At 27.8% G+C, this 17,219-nt stretch overlaps 1 protein-coding gene across 2 annotated transcripts in view; it reads right to left on the reverse strand.

Annotated features, from left to right (window-relative positions):
- Positions 1-17,219, reverse strand: part of LOC136981591 (tetratricopeptide repeat protein 28-like) — a 34,836-nt gene that overhangs the window by 14,729 nt on the left and 2,888 nt on the right. For both annotated transcript variants that reach the window (XM_067277911.1, XM_067277912.1), the window contains exons 3-16: positions 16,481-16,587; positions 15,129-15,353; positions 14,832-15,040; positions 14,339-14,526; positions 9,571-9,753; positions 9,375-9,500; positions 8,591-8,712; positions 8,367-8,504; positions 2,229-2,380; positions 1,856-2,157; positions 1,548-1,768; positions 1,328-1,475; positions 1,095-1,255; positions 189-410 (exon numbers count right to left, since the gene is read on the reverse strand). In XM_067277911.1, the coding sequence (XP_067134012.1) occupies positions 189-410; positions 1,095-1,255; positions 1,328-1,475; positions 1,548-1,768; positions 1,856-2,157; positions 2,229-2,380; positions 8,367-8,504; positions 8,591-8,712; positions 9,375-9,500; positions 9,571-9,753; positions 14,339-14,526; positions 14,832-15,040; positions 15,129-15,353; positions 16,481-16,587 (2,504 nt within the window). The remainder of the gene's footprint in view (positions 1-188; positions 411-1,094; positions 1,256-1,327; positions 1,476-1,547; positions 1,769-1,855; positions 2,158-2,228; positions 2,381-8,366; positions 8,505-8,590; positions 8,713-9,374; positions 9,501-9,570; positions 9,754-14,338; positions 14,527-14,831; positions 15,041-15,128; positions 15,354-16,480; positions 16,588-17,219) is intronic.

The following is a 17,219-nucleotide window of genomic DNA, read 5'->3' on the forward strand; positions in this document are numbered from 1 at the left end:
GGATATAAATATTCAATAAATTACTATTTAACCAATAAGACATTAGTTGTGATATTTTCTCTTATTTCAGATATAAAAATTAATAACTTTATATTTATTTAATTTTATTTGTCGGCTGTTTCTATCTTTATAAAGTATACTACATTTATATAATTATCAATTGCTAAAAACATAAAATTAATTCTTACATCATAAGCTTTCGGATCTTCAGGATAAGCGTGAGTTGCTAAATGAACAATATCAACTTCCTGAAGCATTTTAATTACCAGGTTCCTAGTGGCATCCTCTTCAAGAGCAACTTTGCAATTTTCTTTGCCAAATATACGTTGAACTTCTAATGCCTCTTTACGGGCAAACGTTAACTTAGAAAATTTTCCAGAATCTAATTTGGGATTTCCCACCGAGAATATCTGAAATTTAATTAAAAGATATTAAGATAACATCTCATTAAATATATTTACGTGAATTACTAAATAATATTTAAAAAATTTTAGTTTATGAAATTCTTACAATTTTTATTTAATACTGATACAAAGTTATTTCGTAAATTAAATTTTTGAAATTTTATTTAATTAATTTTATAAATATCTGTAATCGTTTATTTTTAACCGATTTTTAATATTGTTTTTCAACGAAGACATATTAAAAATGATGCTGGACAGTTAGACGATTTAAAATAATTGATACATAATAAATAAGTAAATAAATAATTTAATGTTGTGAGTAAATAATTGCTGTAAATATAAAATGTGGAGTAATTTTAAATTTTGTTAGGAAGCGAGTAGAAAAAGATACTTTTTTTAGAAAAAGTATCCTAATTTCAAATAATTTTTAATTATTTTTTGCATTAAAATATTCAGTACTTGTATTTTAAAATAAAATATTTATTTATTTTAAATTAATTTTGTGAAGTAGAATATTCAACTACAATAAGAACACGATAGCTCGATTACTTATATCTTGCAGCACAAACCGCAAAGTATAAAGAAATCATTAAAAAAAAATGAAAAAATTAAATAAATTAACTTAGGTTTCTGAACTGAAAAAATAAAATATTCTTTCGCTCGGAGAAATCATAAATTAGTTAATTGTACCTTTAATGGACGATTCTCTTGTTTTTCTTTAAGCAAATTCAATCTTTGATGAAGCATGATTAAAGTTCGAAGACTGTGAGCATACGAAATACAAAAACGTTCAATAAAAAATGTCCCTTTTGAATTACGAAGAGCACAGAATGGAACACTGAAGAGATACTCTAAGAAATAAAAAATGTAACTTTAAAATATCGATTACATTTTAAAATATTTTTAAAAATTTAAATCATTACCGTGAGGAATAATAATCAAACGCGTTACTCTTTTATCTGATCGAAAATCAGGTAATAGATGCTCCATAGGCCCAATACAAATATCGTATAAAAACTTCAATTGCTGAATTCCTTCTTCTTCCCAATTACCTCGCAAAGAGATCCGTGGCTTAAAATATACAAATAATCTAAAATTTCGGTTTACGAAAACAATAACATAAAAATAAGTAAAGTTATATACCATATTTTCCTCTACGTCTACTTTTTCTTTTTCATCTTTAATATTTCTTTCTGCACAACGAGTATTTTCTTCATTTGTCATATCTTTGCTATCCTCAAGATTTAAAAACCCAATCGAACTTAATAAATCTCGAAATTTGATAGCATCTTCGCTTTCAGGAAAATTAACAACAATATCATTTTTATCATGTGTAATCTCTCTCTTCTCATTTTTCTGAAAATCTGCAAAATAATGAAACTAGTCACATAAGCATTTTGCATTTTCTAAACTCTAATAAATTGTCTTTTTAAAATTAATAAATGTTTTACCGTCGGAAATACTGACGCCTCCAAAAGATCGACATAAACTACTGAAGAATTTCGGATCATCGATTAATTTATTCTGCGCTAGTTTATCTTCTAAAAGATACCTATTAAAAGCAATGCGTTCTTCGTTCGACTTTAAATCATCCTTACATTTGACTACCCAACAATAAATCCATCTTTGAATTTTGTGTAACTGATTTCGATCATTTACTATAGAATATACCAAAAATGTACTCTTCAGTTCGTCTGCATTCTTGTAAAAATCATCTATAATTGAATTGACTAATTCTGAATCCAGTTTCGTCCTGTAGTTAAATATTAGAAATTTTAATCTTATAATCTTGGTTATCAAATATTAAAAGTAGAATATTCTTACTTCAAGATAATATCATCATCCCACAGCCAGGTATTAAGAGATTTTTTAAATTCTTTGTTTTTATTTCGAATAATATCACTTAAAGCTCTCCCTCTTGCGAATTCTGATAATGCTAGTGCTTCTTTAAATTTTCCTCTTTTTACCAAAATTATCTGGAAATAAATATTTTATTTAAACTGAAAGAATTCAATGACGTATCACTATAATTCTGTGAGTATTAACAAAAGCGTTACTTAATTAATTAATGCCAAGTTCTGAACCTTTGGGTAACAAAATGATTCACTTTTGTTTCCGAAGAGTTGCAAAGCGAACCCTATTATAAATGTCACTGTTTCGTACGTTGTATAGTAAAATAATGTAACGTTCATAAGTATTACGTGATGTGCATTATTCCTTACTACAATTAAGGGATTAATCCAGGATAGATGTTACGTACAGTACAGTAATTTGGAGATGGGATGGTAGTTGAAAAGTATAAAAATAGCATTACATAATTTATAAATATAATTGTAACTTTTGTGTACTTTAATTAATAGTACAACTAAAGAGACATTATTACATATTGTAAAAAAAAGTATGTTATTAAATAAAACATCTTTCTAAAAACAATAATTGTCCACTAAGATCTCAATAGTAAGGGGTTAATGAATAAATTAAGATCATTCCATAGTCTCAATCACACTATTTTAGTGTTTATATTAATTATTACAAAGAAAACCGCCCATCATTGTTTTCAAAATAACAATTTTTATTGGTAACCATCTTTTATTCAAATTTTCATATTAAAAGATTTCAAGACTTTTATCAAACATTATACAGACTATCAGAGAACCAAATATTAATGTAAACAATATTAAACTTTAAAATAATTATAAAATTAGTAAAGTTTTAATCTAAATCTGTTTTTTTTTTTTTTGCTTTGCTTTTTTTTCGTCGACTCCTTTCTAAAATTATGATTTAATTCGCTCTCTATCTATGTTTAGGCAAAATAAGAATAAATTAGAAATATAGTTAAGCGAAAATAGAAATTAAAAATATTTTCCTTTTTCATTGACTAAAATTTAAATGTATATCAATTATTATTACTATTATTTTTTAAATATATTGAAAATAAATTTATTCATCAATCTAAACATGACCCCTAATAATTTATCGACCCTCCCAGATAAATTTGCATACCTCTCAAAGATTTTTAACGATCAGTTTACATAACTTTTGATTCATGTCTTATTTTAAAATAATAGGATAATATTAAAAATTAATGAATTTAATTAAAAAATTGTGTTTCATTTCATTTTTTTAATTACAACTATTAATTTCATAAATTATTACAACATACAGTAAAATACATTAAAAACGGAACACGACGGTACCTGCCAAAATTTTCCATTTTGACAGGTAATACTGATACAAAGTTATTTCGTAAATTAAATTTTTGAAATTTTATTTAATTAATTTTATAAATATCTGTAATCGTTTATTTAATTTTACAGTGGTTTTTTTTAAATTAATTAACTCTTCTGGAGAATTAGGAAAAAAACAGCGTGATCTATTGTTATCGCTATTTTCCATACAATGAAAGTTGAAAGAAAATTAATGATATCACCCTCGTCGTGATAAATCCATCATATCTGAGCCTTCAAAATAGAGTATTAATTATGATTTAGAATTCAGTTGCTATTACGCCGAAAAGTTCCGTTTTCCTATGGTTATATAAGGCAATTGACTCTAAAAAATTTTTTTGTTTTCGTATTAGACAGGTTGCCCCCTTATAATAGTATTTTAAGTATTAAATCGTTCTGTTCCGACATTTATTTTCTTTTTTAGGCAGATTTTCGTTCTTATGCAGACACTGTTTTAGACAGGTTTTACTGCACAAACATTAAAATCCATATAAGTAAATTTTAAAAAATCCACCGAGTTATTTAACTTTCGCAGCAACATTTAAAATTTTAGGGGCACCATATATTATCATGTTTTATTTAAAAACCTTTTTTATATTTTTAATTATTATAAAATGACAGAAAGCTTAATTTTCAGGGTATGGATGGGTTTTATAAAAAACAAAAATTGTAACTGATAATAACGACCCCCTTTATTTTCTCACACCCTCGACCTTTAATCACGAAAATTTAATAGCATGAATCCCTAATAAACAAACCTCCCTACAAAATTTCAAAAATTTTCGACAAAAAGCACAGGAGTTATTAAGCTTCAAACGGGGTAAACAAAATCTTGCCCCCCACACACACTAACATCCATACATACAGAAAAAAAAAACACCGAAATTTTTGCATTTCTCGACGTTTCAAGGTCTAACTACAAAAATGTAAAAATCTGGGGGGAGGGTCATTTTTGACCGATCGCCATACTTTCCCTCTGTTATATATAACATCCGGGAAAGTAATAAGAGAAATTCTAATAAATTGTTATTTAACTAACCATTTTAATAATTTTAAATCACCAAAATTTCTTGCAATATTATTTAATTCTAGAAAGAATAAGTTATTGTATATCACTTTAAATTATTTAATGCATTCTGTAAAAAATATTAATAAATTAAAATATACATAATTAAAAAATATATTTGTAAAATTTAACAATGGAATCAGTTATTTGATAAGTTAAAAGGTTATATTTTAAAAAAGTCAAAGTTAAAAAACTTAAAAATTACTCAAAATAACAACGAGAAATTCTTCTTCTCTGTCTTTACCGATTTACGAGGGGAATTACAATATTTAAAACTAAATATTCTTAAAAATTAGATTGTTGTTATTTTTAACTTTGACTTCTTTAAATATAACCTTTTAACTTATGCTTAATTAAGTTTAAAAGTTGTCTGTTTATTCATTATTAGTAGCGTAAAAATAACTTAAATAAAATTTTACACTTTTAATTAAATATCTTAATTATATTAAATTAATTAGTGCAGTAAATAAAACATAATCTCGGTAATTGGGTGAAATTAAAATAAATAATAATTTATGAACACAAATGTCATAACAGAAATTCCATTATTATTATATACGCCTACATTTCTGATATCACAGTTTTCATATTATTAATAATATGATATATCATTTCAAATAACAAATTAAAGCGTGGGATGTATTCAGCCAAGAAGTTAATCTTGATAAAAAGAAAAAACAGTGCAGAATTACCAGGATTGTATAATAATCAAGAACAGTTCAATCAACAGTATTAGCTTACAATTTGTAGCAGGAATCAACAAAGAAAGGTGTTAAGAAAAGGAATTGGCAAGTATAAACACAACTTTGGAAGAAAGAACTAAGACAGATTTAATTAATTTTTTTAAATTTTCACAAATAATCTAATCTATTGCATTATTCTCTCAAAATTGTATAGTTATAAATTACTTAATTCCGCAGACACTGCCAGATAAATTTATTAATAAACATAGAAAGATTTAAAGACTTTTATCAAACATTTTACAGACTATCAGACTATAATCAGACTGTCCAAAAATCCCTTCTTAGTGTGCAAAATATAACCATATTCTTTTAAAATTCTGGTTATTTTGAAGTTCTGATAAATAAATCTTTGGTTGGTTTTTGGTTTTAGTTATTTTTCGAAATTACATTATTAATATTGTAATACTTTTTGATAGAGTGATAACTTTTAATTAATTTCAAAAATATTAATATTTTCCATTAAAAATACTTTTTCATTTTTAGCAAATTTACTTAGAATGATTACTTGTCTTTAAGTTTATAACATAACAGCATACAAAGCATCAGCAGTTTCGTTCATAACAAACGTAATCTACCTAATTAATGGGTCAACAAGGATGACTGAGAAATGGGGAATGATGCTTCTAGCCATACTACCCATGATAAACTATGAGAATCGAATTTTAAAACAAAATAAAGTAAAACTTTATCGTACAGCCATCCGATAATTATATTATTATACTAAAACATTAATATATTGATATAATAAATATAAATATAAATAATATTTTTCAGTATAAATTAATTGTAAAAATATAATTGAATAGCTAAAAAATATAAAATATATAAACACATGATAACACGTTTTAAGAAGTCAATGTCTTAACATGTTATATACTTTGAAAAAAAATAAATGTAATTAAATCTAATATTTTAAGAAGATTCGTTAGTTTAATTAAATTGAGAATTAAGAAAAAGTGAATACTTAATTGAGAAATTTAATTAAAATAGTAATTGAGACTTAATAAAAAAGAAGCACTGGTGTCTTTTTTGTTATAGAAAGTTAACAAGATTTAATAAGATTTAATGATAATCACACCAAGAAAATAAACAGAGATAACTATTTACATATATGCATATGATATTAAAACCTCCAAGAATTAAAAAAAAAAGCTAATAACAGGCCTTAAGCTTCTAAATCAAATTTTATATTCTTAATAAAAATAAATTTTACAATGTATTATTATTAATAAAATTATTCAAACTATTAATTTTCTATGTTTATTAATAAAATGTCTACTATTTTTCGAATTTAAAATTAAAAGAAAAACAACTATAATTTATACATTATTATAATTATTATATTGGGTTTACTGGGTTATACTTTGTTGACACCGGTTGCTGTGTACTATGCTGGACCTTATTATTATTTACTTTTGCTAGTTATCTAAATAAAATTTGAAACTAATGAACTGATCAATAAAAAAATATTCATCACTTAAAAAATGTTATGATCCTTAAAAAAATAGTTTTTGGTGAGAAATTAAGCTATTAAACTATCTAAAAATTTATTCAACTTTTTGCAACAAAAGAAAATCGATTAATGAGTTTTCTCTATAAACATAATTTAAAAATTAAAAAAATTTTTCTTGGTATTGAAAAAATATTAAAGAAAATTTTGTAATAAAAGAATATAAGAAACTCCTTTCATCTAGATATTAGAATGAAATGTGATATTGAAGTTACAAATTAATTTTAAAACTTTTAAACATATATACAATGTAATGTTATAAAATATTGAGGAAACTTTCTTGAATCAAAACGGATATTTTCACATTATCCACAATACAGGAGAAATTGTCGAAAGTGAAAGTACTTTAATAATAAGTATTTTTGATAATAATATAATAATATCTTAGTAGTTAAACGCTTTTATATTTGCTTTATCATGTCCTCAAATCTGACAACTCAAATTTCATCCACTTCTAATGAAGATAGAAAGCAAAAATACGAGAACATATTTAAATCCAATAACAATGCATTTTACTGATGTTTTGGGGGAATTATCCTATTCCTACCACATTCCCAATCTCGAAACTCAATAAACATAACCAAATGTAGAATTTAATCGTGTGTGTGTGTGTAAATACACTACAGTAATGTATAAGGTGAGGGTGTCATTAGCATTTATATGAAACTCGTTTCAATAAAATTTCTTTCCGTTTTATACGACTGCAATTATGGAATTACTAGCTGTTATCCACGTTTTCGCCCGCGCGGATTTTGCAATTTAATAGAAATAACCCTCCCTGGGTACTTCACTAAGATTCTCAATCATTAGTTGTTACTAATTTGGTAAAATTACTGATTTTTGTTTGTTTCAAACTGTGGACTGCTAATGCACCTAAATTGAAGTTTGAAATATTATGGGATTCCGAGATACGATAAATCTGAGTTTAATTTTTTTCGAAACATAAATGACGTTATCTGAAAATTCCTAAATACAGAAAAATAGAGTTTTAGTTACCCCAGTACCTCTTTGTAAACAACGTTGGTGGTACTGTCTTTCGAGGCTAAGACTTATTAAGCCTTGATCCTCTCTTTCACCCCCTGCGGGGAATTTCCAAAAATTCCTTCTTAGTGTGCATTCTCATTGCGTACCCTACTAAAACGTAGTTGAAAACAAACAATCGCAGCTAAAATAGTACAGTAGAAGCCGTTCTTCAGGTTAAGCCTTAATTCTTTCCCTCTTCCCTGTGTGGGGAGAATTTCGAAAAATCCCTTCTTAGTGTGCATTTTCATGATCGTATCCTGACTGTGTACCAAATTTCACCTCTTTAGGTTCAGCGGTTTGCTCTGGGCGACGATGAATCAATCAGTCAGTCAGTCAGCCAGGACATGTAATTTTATATATATAAATAAATAAGTGCATAAAATAAAAACAAACCTGTAAGAAATTATATGATTCCGCTTGATTTTTATCGAAATTTGCTAGTTTTGATGAATCTTCTTGGCCAATTTTAATTCGAATATCCTCTAATGTCAGTATAGCTTCTTTGATATATTTTTCTGCATTTTCTAGATCCTATTTTTAAAACCGTACATTAATTATATAATCATTTAAGTCTCTTATTTTATTTATTTACTTTAATCATATTTTATAAAAATTACCCCTTTCAACATATAATCAAGAGCCAATTCTCTTTGTGTAATTGCTTTTCCGCCATCATCTCCCCTTGAATCCGCATTAGTATAATAACTAAGATGATGTTTAATAGCGTCTTCGTATTTGTCTTAAAAAACATTATATATATAATAAATTATCACAAAAATATACATTTTTACTATAACCTATCGAATGTAAAAACAATACGTTTTAATCAACTGTTGAACAAATGAATTTCTGTAGACTGATTAATATTAAGCTAATTGGAAAGAACAGAAGTCTGATAGAAGAGAAAACTTTTGTGATGTTGCTAATGATTGCCAAAGGGTTTACATCTAAGAAACTTAAAAAATAAAAAATGAAAATAATCGCTAAAATACTCTAATAATTACTTATAATGAAATAAATGGATGATTACATTGCTTAATTATTGGATTTCAATTCACCTAGTAATTAAAAAAAAGGTAGAAATAGTTTTAAAGGCGTTATTTTAATAGAATATCCCTAAAAGTTAGAATTACATCTTAGTTATTAAATATAAAAATTAATATTTTATATTTAATAATTATTCTACAATTAAAGTTGACAATATCAATGAGAATTAATATCTGACAACACGAAATATTTTACTATTTAAGTACAATTTAATTAGAATAGATTAATTTTTTTGATGAAAGATGAGTAATATTTGTATTCTACATTATTATGAGAGAGATATTTCTTTATATTATATAATAATTTTATGTAATAACAAAAACTAGTCTCGTGAAATAATAATTTTATACTTACCTAGAAATCTGTAAACAGTTCCCAAGTTACTTAATGCCATTCCTTCGCCCGCAACATTTCCTGTACTCTTAGCAATTTCGACACAACTTTTCAACACATCAACTGCTATTTCATGTTGATTTAATTCTGAAAAACATACCAGAAATTCCTATATATCTGTTAAAAGTCTACAAAATATAATTAATAACTTACTTACCACATAAAGTCTTTCCAATATTATTAAGAGCCATTCCTCTTAATGGCTCATTATCCATTCTCTTAGACAAAATATATTTTAAAGTTAATAAAACTAGTGCTTTATTCAGCTCAGGCTTTGGACGTACAGAATAATACGAAAAACCCAAATTGAAACATGCAATTGATAATCCCCACATGTCACCTGAAAAATAATTTACCGTGAGAAAATACCAATATTCAAAATATAAATATCAAAATCTCATATAATATTTAGATCAGTGGTTCTCAATCGATGTGCATCAAACTATTTGATGTTTAAAAAAAAGAACCTTTAATTAAAATTAATCAATAGAAATAGTCAAAAAAATTCTATTGATTGCTGGTGATAAAGAAATAGCTATAATTAGGGATCTCGTGACTGATGGAAGACAGATTCACCACTCACATTATAACCATTTTTACTTATTACAACTGTCGTTTCCTTGCCACTAGATCGCACCATTGTGGAGGTGGATGAATCCACGATGGGTATGGAAAAACAGGCTCTCTTAGTTCTCATAGAGCGAAAACAGGCAAAAATAAAGAAAACTGTCGTTATAGATTATTCAATTATAATCAGTCAGTGTAATGGATACACATATTTTAGACAGCCATATCCATTATTAAATATCATAATTAAAGTTTAAAAATTTCTTAGAAAATTCTGTATTTTAAATTAATTTGTTCACGAAAGAATAATAAAGATTGTATTGAATTTTATTTATCTTTATATTTACTGAATTGAATGAGAATTTCAAAAATATTTTATGGCAAGAAGTACATAAATGTTCTGTTAGTTTATAATAAACTAGCAGGTAAGCCCAGTGTGGCCCAGGAAAAAAATAACAACAAACATTAACTTTATTGGATTATTTCGTACTTCTAACCTTATATTATATTATATTATCTTTTATTTTATTTATATAACTACGAAGGTTATCTTACGTATGGGTTTATCACACCAAGTGCCAAATCGAACACATTTTAAAAATTCTTTAAATTGTGTACAGTAGAGGAAGAAAAAATTTAAAAAATCTGTTAGATTGGTCACTGGGTGTGATAAACCCTTATGTAAGATAACCTTCGTAGTTATATAAATCAAATACTATAACATAACAAACATTAAAACGAAAAGCTTATAGACAGTTTGATTATTTTATCCTACTATTGTCATGTTTTTTCGCGATAATTTTAGGGATGGTACGAAATGGCACAATTTTGTTGGTCGAGTAGATAGCATTTTTTCTAATGTTATCTCTAAGAAACTGTGCCATTCACAGCCGACTATCAAACTGTAATCTACCAACAAATCAAATTTCGCAAAAAGCTGACCAAATATTTAAATTCGGTACTCTCGAAAACCTCTTTAAACATATTTTGTGCAGGCTGGTAACATCACTATAACTTACACCAGTTTAATTACCACAGTCTTTGTTAATACTATTTTCTAATAGTAAACTTTCCACCAATGGTAGAATGGGTAAAACGATTCACTAACGGGCTGGAATTTCCGGTTTTCTTCATGTGTCCAAACACCTAAATAGGGATCAGTCCTCCCGGAAGACAATCTCCCTTAGCAGATTGCTCATGTGTTGTATTGCTTATCCATTATATCCTTCATTCAATATAAACATCTTAAATCCGATAAACATATATTATAAGCAAATGATTGCCGAAATATCTCGGGTTACATTACTACTTCTATTATTAATTATGCGAGGGTCTGAACCCCCCTTTCCCTTTTTGAATAGTATCGTTCTTTTTATTAACTTTTTAATTTTGTGGAAGAATTTGAAGTAGGAATTTTAGAGGCCTTCCAAGGTTAACGACCGCAACGATCTTTACGAAATAGTTATATTAAAATATATATCAACAAGAAGGAGAAAATCGTTTGTATTACAGTAACTCGATAGACGATAGATTCAACAAAACGGAAATAAGCGATGTTTTCATCCCCCCCCCTTTGTTGCACGTGACACGTGGCCGCAGCAATAAATCACATAGATCGTCGTCGAACCCGACATTGGACATAAACAATATCGAAATTGTAGACAAAATCGCAATAGTTATTGTCAGCTAATTGATGGGTGAGAACTGTCATGTCTATAGAAATTTATATTTTAAGTTCATCTCTGCGAAGCACTTAAGTCTGTAATTTAAACAAACATCTCAATTCCCGGCGTCCATACTAGCCAGATCCAGTCATGAACACAACAACAAGTGTGACGTCAAGGATACTAGAACAGGACTAATCAACAGCCTTCCTCGTGCCTTCGACTCTAATTGACGCCGTCGACAACAGATAGCGAGGTAATTCTTGACTTATTATATGGAAATCTCTCTCTTCCCTCAGTTGATCGAGGTTTAGTTAAGAATAGATAAAGGGGATTAAAAGCCTCTCGCTGATCGCGAATACGAACGGCATAACCCCGCTAACCGCCTTATTAGAGATTCCGTTAAGGATTATTGTCATTACTATTACCTTTATTTTTATTATCATCATTATTGTCATTATTACTAGTATATGTATCCTTTATGTAATATCCTTATTAAATCTGTTTAGTATCTTAAATATGTGTGATTACTCGAACACGGCCAACCCCTTATCGACTTATCCGCGACCTCTCACTTGAATTTTGCCCTCCTAAATTGCCATCCACTGACCACGGAGCGGGACTCACCTCCCCGTTGTCGGATAACGGGTTAAGCCTCGTCGCTTAACCCCCGATTCTCACAATTAAATGCTCAGTAATTTGGCACTAGAGGCAGACGTTAGGCGCCATCTCTTGCCAAATTTAATATTTATAATTAAATTAATAATTTAATAGTTAATTTATAAGGTACAGGAAGAAAAGAATCGGTCCAAAGCCGATTATTAATTTAATTATAATTATTAAATTTAACAAGAAATGGCTTTTGCCTCTAGTACCAAATTACTTGGCATTTAATTAATAGTAGCAGTAATATACCCCAATATAATCCGACAATCATTTGGCTTTACTACATCCAATCTTAAAATATTTATATGTACAGTACACTACATATAAATATTTTAAGATTGTTACAATTAAAAGTTTAAATAAATGATTCAAAAATCAAACTGAGCAACAAAAGATTTCTTTAGTTAATCGCTTTGAATTATCAATTCGCGTTATTTTTAGCATTATCAGTGGATCTCTTCGCAATTGATTATACCATCGAAATTCTCAAAGCACAGCAGCATCATTGCTGTTGTTTCGATAATATAGCTTTACAAACACTTAATTGTCTTGAATTACCACTTTGTTTCTAACAAATGATAATTGAGAATGATTAAATTAAGAAAACATTTCTATTGAAAGATAAAGGTCACGTATTCTCGATACAACGATACAGAACTCAAAAAATTTTTCTATATTTGTTTCAAGTATTTCTCTGGTCTTGTTATTCGACTAATTATTAAACAAAATGCTAATTTTGTTGGTCAAAAAACTTTTTATCAGAATTAGAGTCCCTGTATCTAAAGAGAGTGATGACAATCGTTTTCTGCAGAGAGGTAAATCAGTCAATTAAGAAGCTACTTTAGGTCACATGGTTATTACCAATATGGCCGATTTGGATTTCAGTCGAGTAGAGATACTTTGCTCGAATTTCTGAATTTTTAACTGTTTAATTAAAAGCATTATGACACAAGCGGCCGGATGGCCGAGCGGTCAAGGTTAGCAGCCTACCGCCCTGGGGGACCCGGGATCGAATCCGGACGGGTCGAGAAATCCCCAGGAATTTTTCGGGGGGTGGTCCGTCCGGGAATGTCGGTCCCCGTCCCTCACCACCTGGACGCCCCATTGTGGGCCTGGCCGAACCCATAATGGGCTTGCTATAAGAGGCCCTCTTAGTGCCCACTGGGCGGAAAGAGTTACAAAAAAAAAAAAAAGCATTATGACACAAGTTTATTGTGAAGTCAGTTGTAGTCACAACTGCAAATCCTGCAAATTAAAACGATTTCCAGTCGATAAAAATAGTTCTTTCCTTTGGGAATATAATATAAAACAGATAAATTGGAAAAGAGGAATATATAATTGTATTTGTCAAATAATTAATATATTCTAAAGATAACTTTAAAAGCTGATTACAGAATTTGCAATTTAAAATGTTAGAAATTTAACAAAACTTTTATTATTTTTCAATACTACAGTTAAAATACACCATCGCCACGATGATATTCTTGATTCAAACTTACTAACATGCTACCATATCTTAACATTAAAACTTTTTATGAAAATCTACTCAACAATGAGAAAAATATCACTTTCTTTAATTTCACACATGTAAAATACACAATTCTAATATATATTAATTAAATGTAATGTTTAAATGTAAAAAATCGAGTATAAAAACAAGAGCTTTTCCATTCAAATACCACCTTCTAAGGTTTTTCCCCCCTACCGCACAAATGACAGTTTTGTTTATAGAATACAAATAAGGTGTTTCTAACACGGTATTCCCTTCTCTACTATTATATGAAATACCATATTTAACTATTATATTTTTATCGACCATCTGTTTGTAATGTCATATAATAAAAATATTTTTAGTGACATAATCTCAACTTATAACATTGACTTACGAACTTGAAAGGAAAAAAAAAACGCTCGCTAACGACAGTTTTTAGAAACGAATTAAATCGTAAGAGCCATGACCTATTGTATTTTTAGCATATAAATGAGAACATTTTAATAAATTAAAAAAAAAAAAAAGTAAAAACTGACCTCTCTCGAAGGCGAAACACATGTGTCTAGATTGCATATAAATTGCATCTGCTATTCTTCCTTCGGATCTATAGACGTTGCCGAGATCGGTGGAACGGTCATATTCAGCAATTTCATCGTTTAATTTCTGTGCTATCCTGATCGAATTTTTCAAATATTCTTTCGCTTTGCCCCATTGTGCTGCTGATCTATAATAACATAAAGAAACTTTAAATTTGAAATTTACTGGTTAATCTCAATATTACTATTTCGTTTCTTTGTAATTTATTTTGTTAGGCTGTTTATGATTTACACATTTTTCAGATTCATCATTTTGTCTTTCTATTTTTTTTTTAAACAATTAATGTACTGTTTCTATATTTAAAAAATCATGCTAAAGAACTTTCTTCTTTGCTTTATTTATGAAAATCAGGTGTTAATCATTTACATTTAATAGATTACCGTGCGATGTAGTGTAATAATAATAATATTATTATTATTAGATATACTTTACCTGCAAGCATTTCCAAGTTTTTGTAGTAAAAATCCTCTAATTTCATCTGATATTTCACGATTTTCTAATATAGGAAGTAATATTTCATCAATCGCCTTATTCAAAAGACCTATAGCTAATAACCAATCTGCTTCATATACCCGAGTGGTATAATAATCTTCTTTATTATTATTTTCTGAAGAAATCTTTATGGCCTCATCCAAAAATTTCTAAATTTATAAAATATTTTTAAATTATTTCAAAATATTTGATCGAATTTATATTTTACGCTTCTGAAACAATATATAATTATCTCACTTTTGCATCGTCGAGATGGCCTTGATATCTACATATCTGGAAATTATCGCAACAGCAACGAAACCATGCTTTATAAAGATATCCTGGTAATATATATTCATTTTTCATTTCATCTTCTAAAATTTCTTTAAATATTTTATATTGTTTATCTGCTAATTCTCTGGCTTTTATAAAATTTTCTAACGACATTGCCACCTTCATTCGGAGGGATAAAAGTTCCAAATACTATAAAAAGAGAATATATGTGTATAATAATGTTCGATTTTATAGTACATAAAATTGCATTTTAAAATAAATTGTTTATACTGTGCTGTAATTCGTTGCTGGTCAATCGACGTTTATTACAGAAATATGAAGATTAAATCTACAATATTTCTACTGGTGTCAATCAACTTTCTTTGTTTGGAAACTGTCAATATAAGATACATATTACAGTTTTGATGCATTTTCGTAAAATACATTTTTAAAAGTATTTTAAAATATAACTTTGCTGAATGGCCGAGGTAATAAAAACACCCGTTTACCATTCTGAGGATGGGTTCGAAATTGGATCAAAATCTTGATGGTGTTGACTGATATACTGCCTTTCATCCCTCATCCCGCTGGCTTGTTGTGGGCAAGGCTAAATCCATGATGATCAGAGTTAAAAGGTTTCTTAGCACACATAGGGAGGAGAGTCAAATTTAAAATAATAATAATAAAATTGCTGTATGTTTGATTTTCTTTTTATGAAGGATCCATAAACCTCTTTTCACTAAGAAGAATATATCTTTGGTTTGATAGGATACAACAATGCAACACGTGGGCGATCTGTAAAAGAGATTGCTTTCCAGGGGACTTTCGATAGAAAATTTGCCCTATTTCGGTGTTAGATATATGAAAATACCGGAAAATTTCATGCGGCCAGACAAGAACAGGGACTAACTTCCAGTGTTTAGTGGTTTTATCGGTTTTATCGATTTGACCAGTGATTGACGATATACACTCAAACCTCTTTTTGTGCGGTCTTTTTTTGTGCGATTTTTTATGTGTGCAATGTGTTTTGTGCAATTATTTTTGTGCAGTATACCAATTTGATTGAAATTTATATATCGCACACAAAAAATCACACAAAACAAATCGCACAAATAAAAAATCGCACAAAAAAAGACCGCACAAAAAGAGGTTTGAGTGTAATTATTAATGCAATAAAATATATCAACTGCAATAATCTGCTGTATTTTCAAAATTGTGGTATAACCATAATATCCTTATACTTGTATGTGTTACATATACTTACATATCTTTAAAGTTTCGGTATTTTAAAATACTGAACTTTTAATTCGCATTTAAAAAATAAAATCGTTAAATACCTGTAATGGGTTATCAACGGATGGTAATAATTGGTCCAACATATTAGCACAAAGTGGAAGATTACATCGTATTAATTGTTTCACAAACTGTACTATCTCGGAGTAACCTAAGAAAGGAAAAAAGAATAGTTCTATTAATATTAATGAATCGTACTACTTCAAAAGTAATTTTGCTACATTATCAGAAGTTGATAGAAGCACGATGAGAGTTCAGGATAGTAAAATCGGTCTCTATAAACCATAAAAGCATATTAATAAAATCGGTAAAATAAATAATAAATTGATTTTTCATCACTCACCAAAAGAAATTTTAATTTTAATTTCTGGCATACCATCTATCTAGGTTTGTGCATTACTAAAAAAGTTACATTTTATATCTTTATACCTGTATGAATATCGACAAAACATATAAAAAGTAATATCTAATTTTTTATTTCTTTGCTTTGTTGTATTATTTAATTTAAATTTTTAAAAGTAATATAAATTTTGTTATATTATTGCTGTTTATAATTATACAAATTATTTAAATTTATTTATATAATTGTATAAATTTTGATCTGAATTACAGTACATTTTTTTTTTAATTAAACTTCTTTAGGAATAGTTACAGTTAATTATTATGTTGCATTTCAAACATAAAAAAGAACGTTTTATTTTTACAAATTTATTAAATTTTATTAGCTAATATTTAGGCGTTATAAAAATTGTCCTTACTCATATTTTTAATTTAGAAAAATAA

Source organism: Centruroides vittatus, unplaced genomic scaffold (assembly GCF_030686945.1).
Source record: "Centruroides vittatus isolate TY-2023 unplaced genomic scaffold, ASM3068694v2 contig_782, whole genome shotgun sequence".
Taxonomy (NCBI): domain Eukaryota; kingdom Metazoa; phylum Arthropoda; class Arachnida; order Scorpiones; family Buthidae; genus Centruroides; species Centruroides vittatus.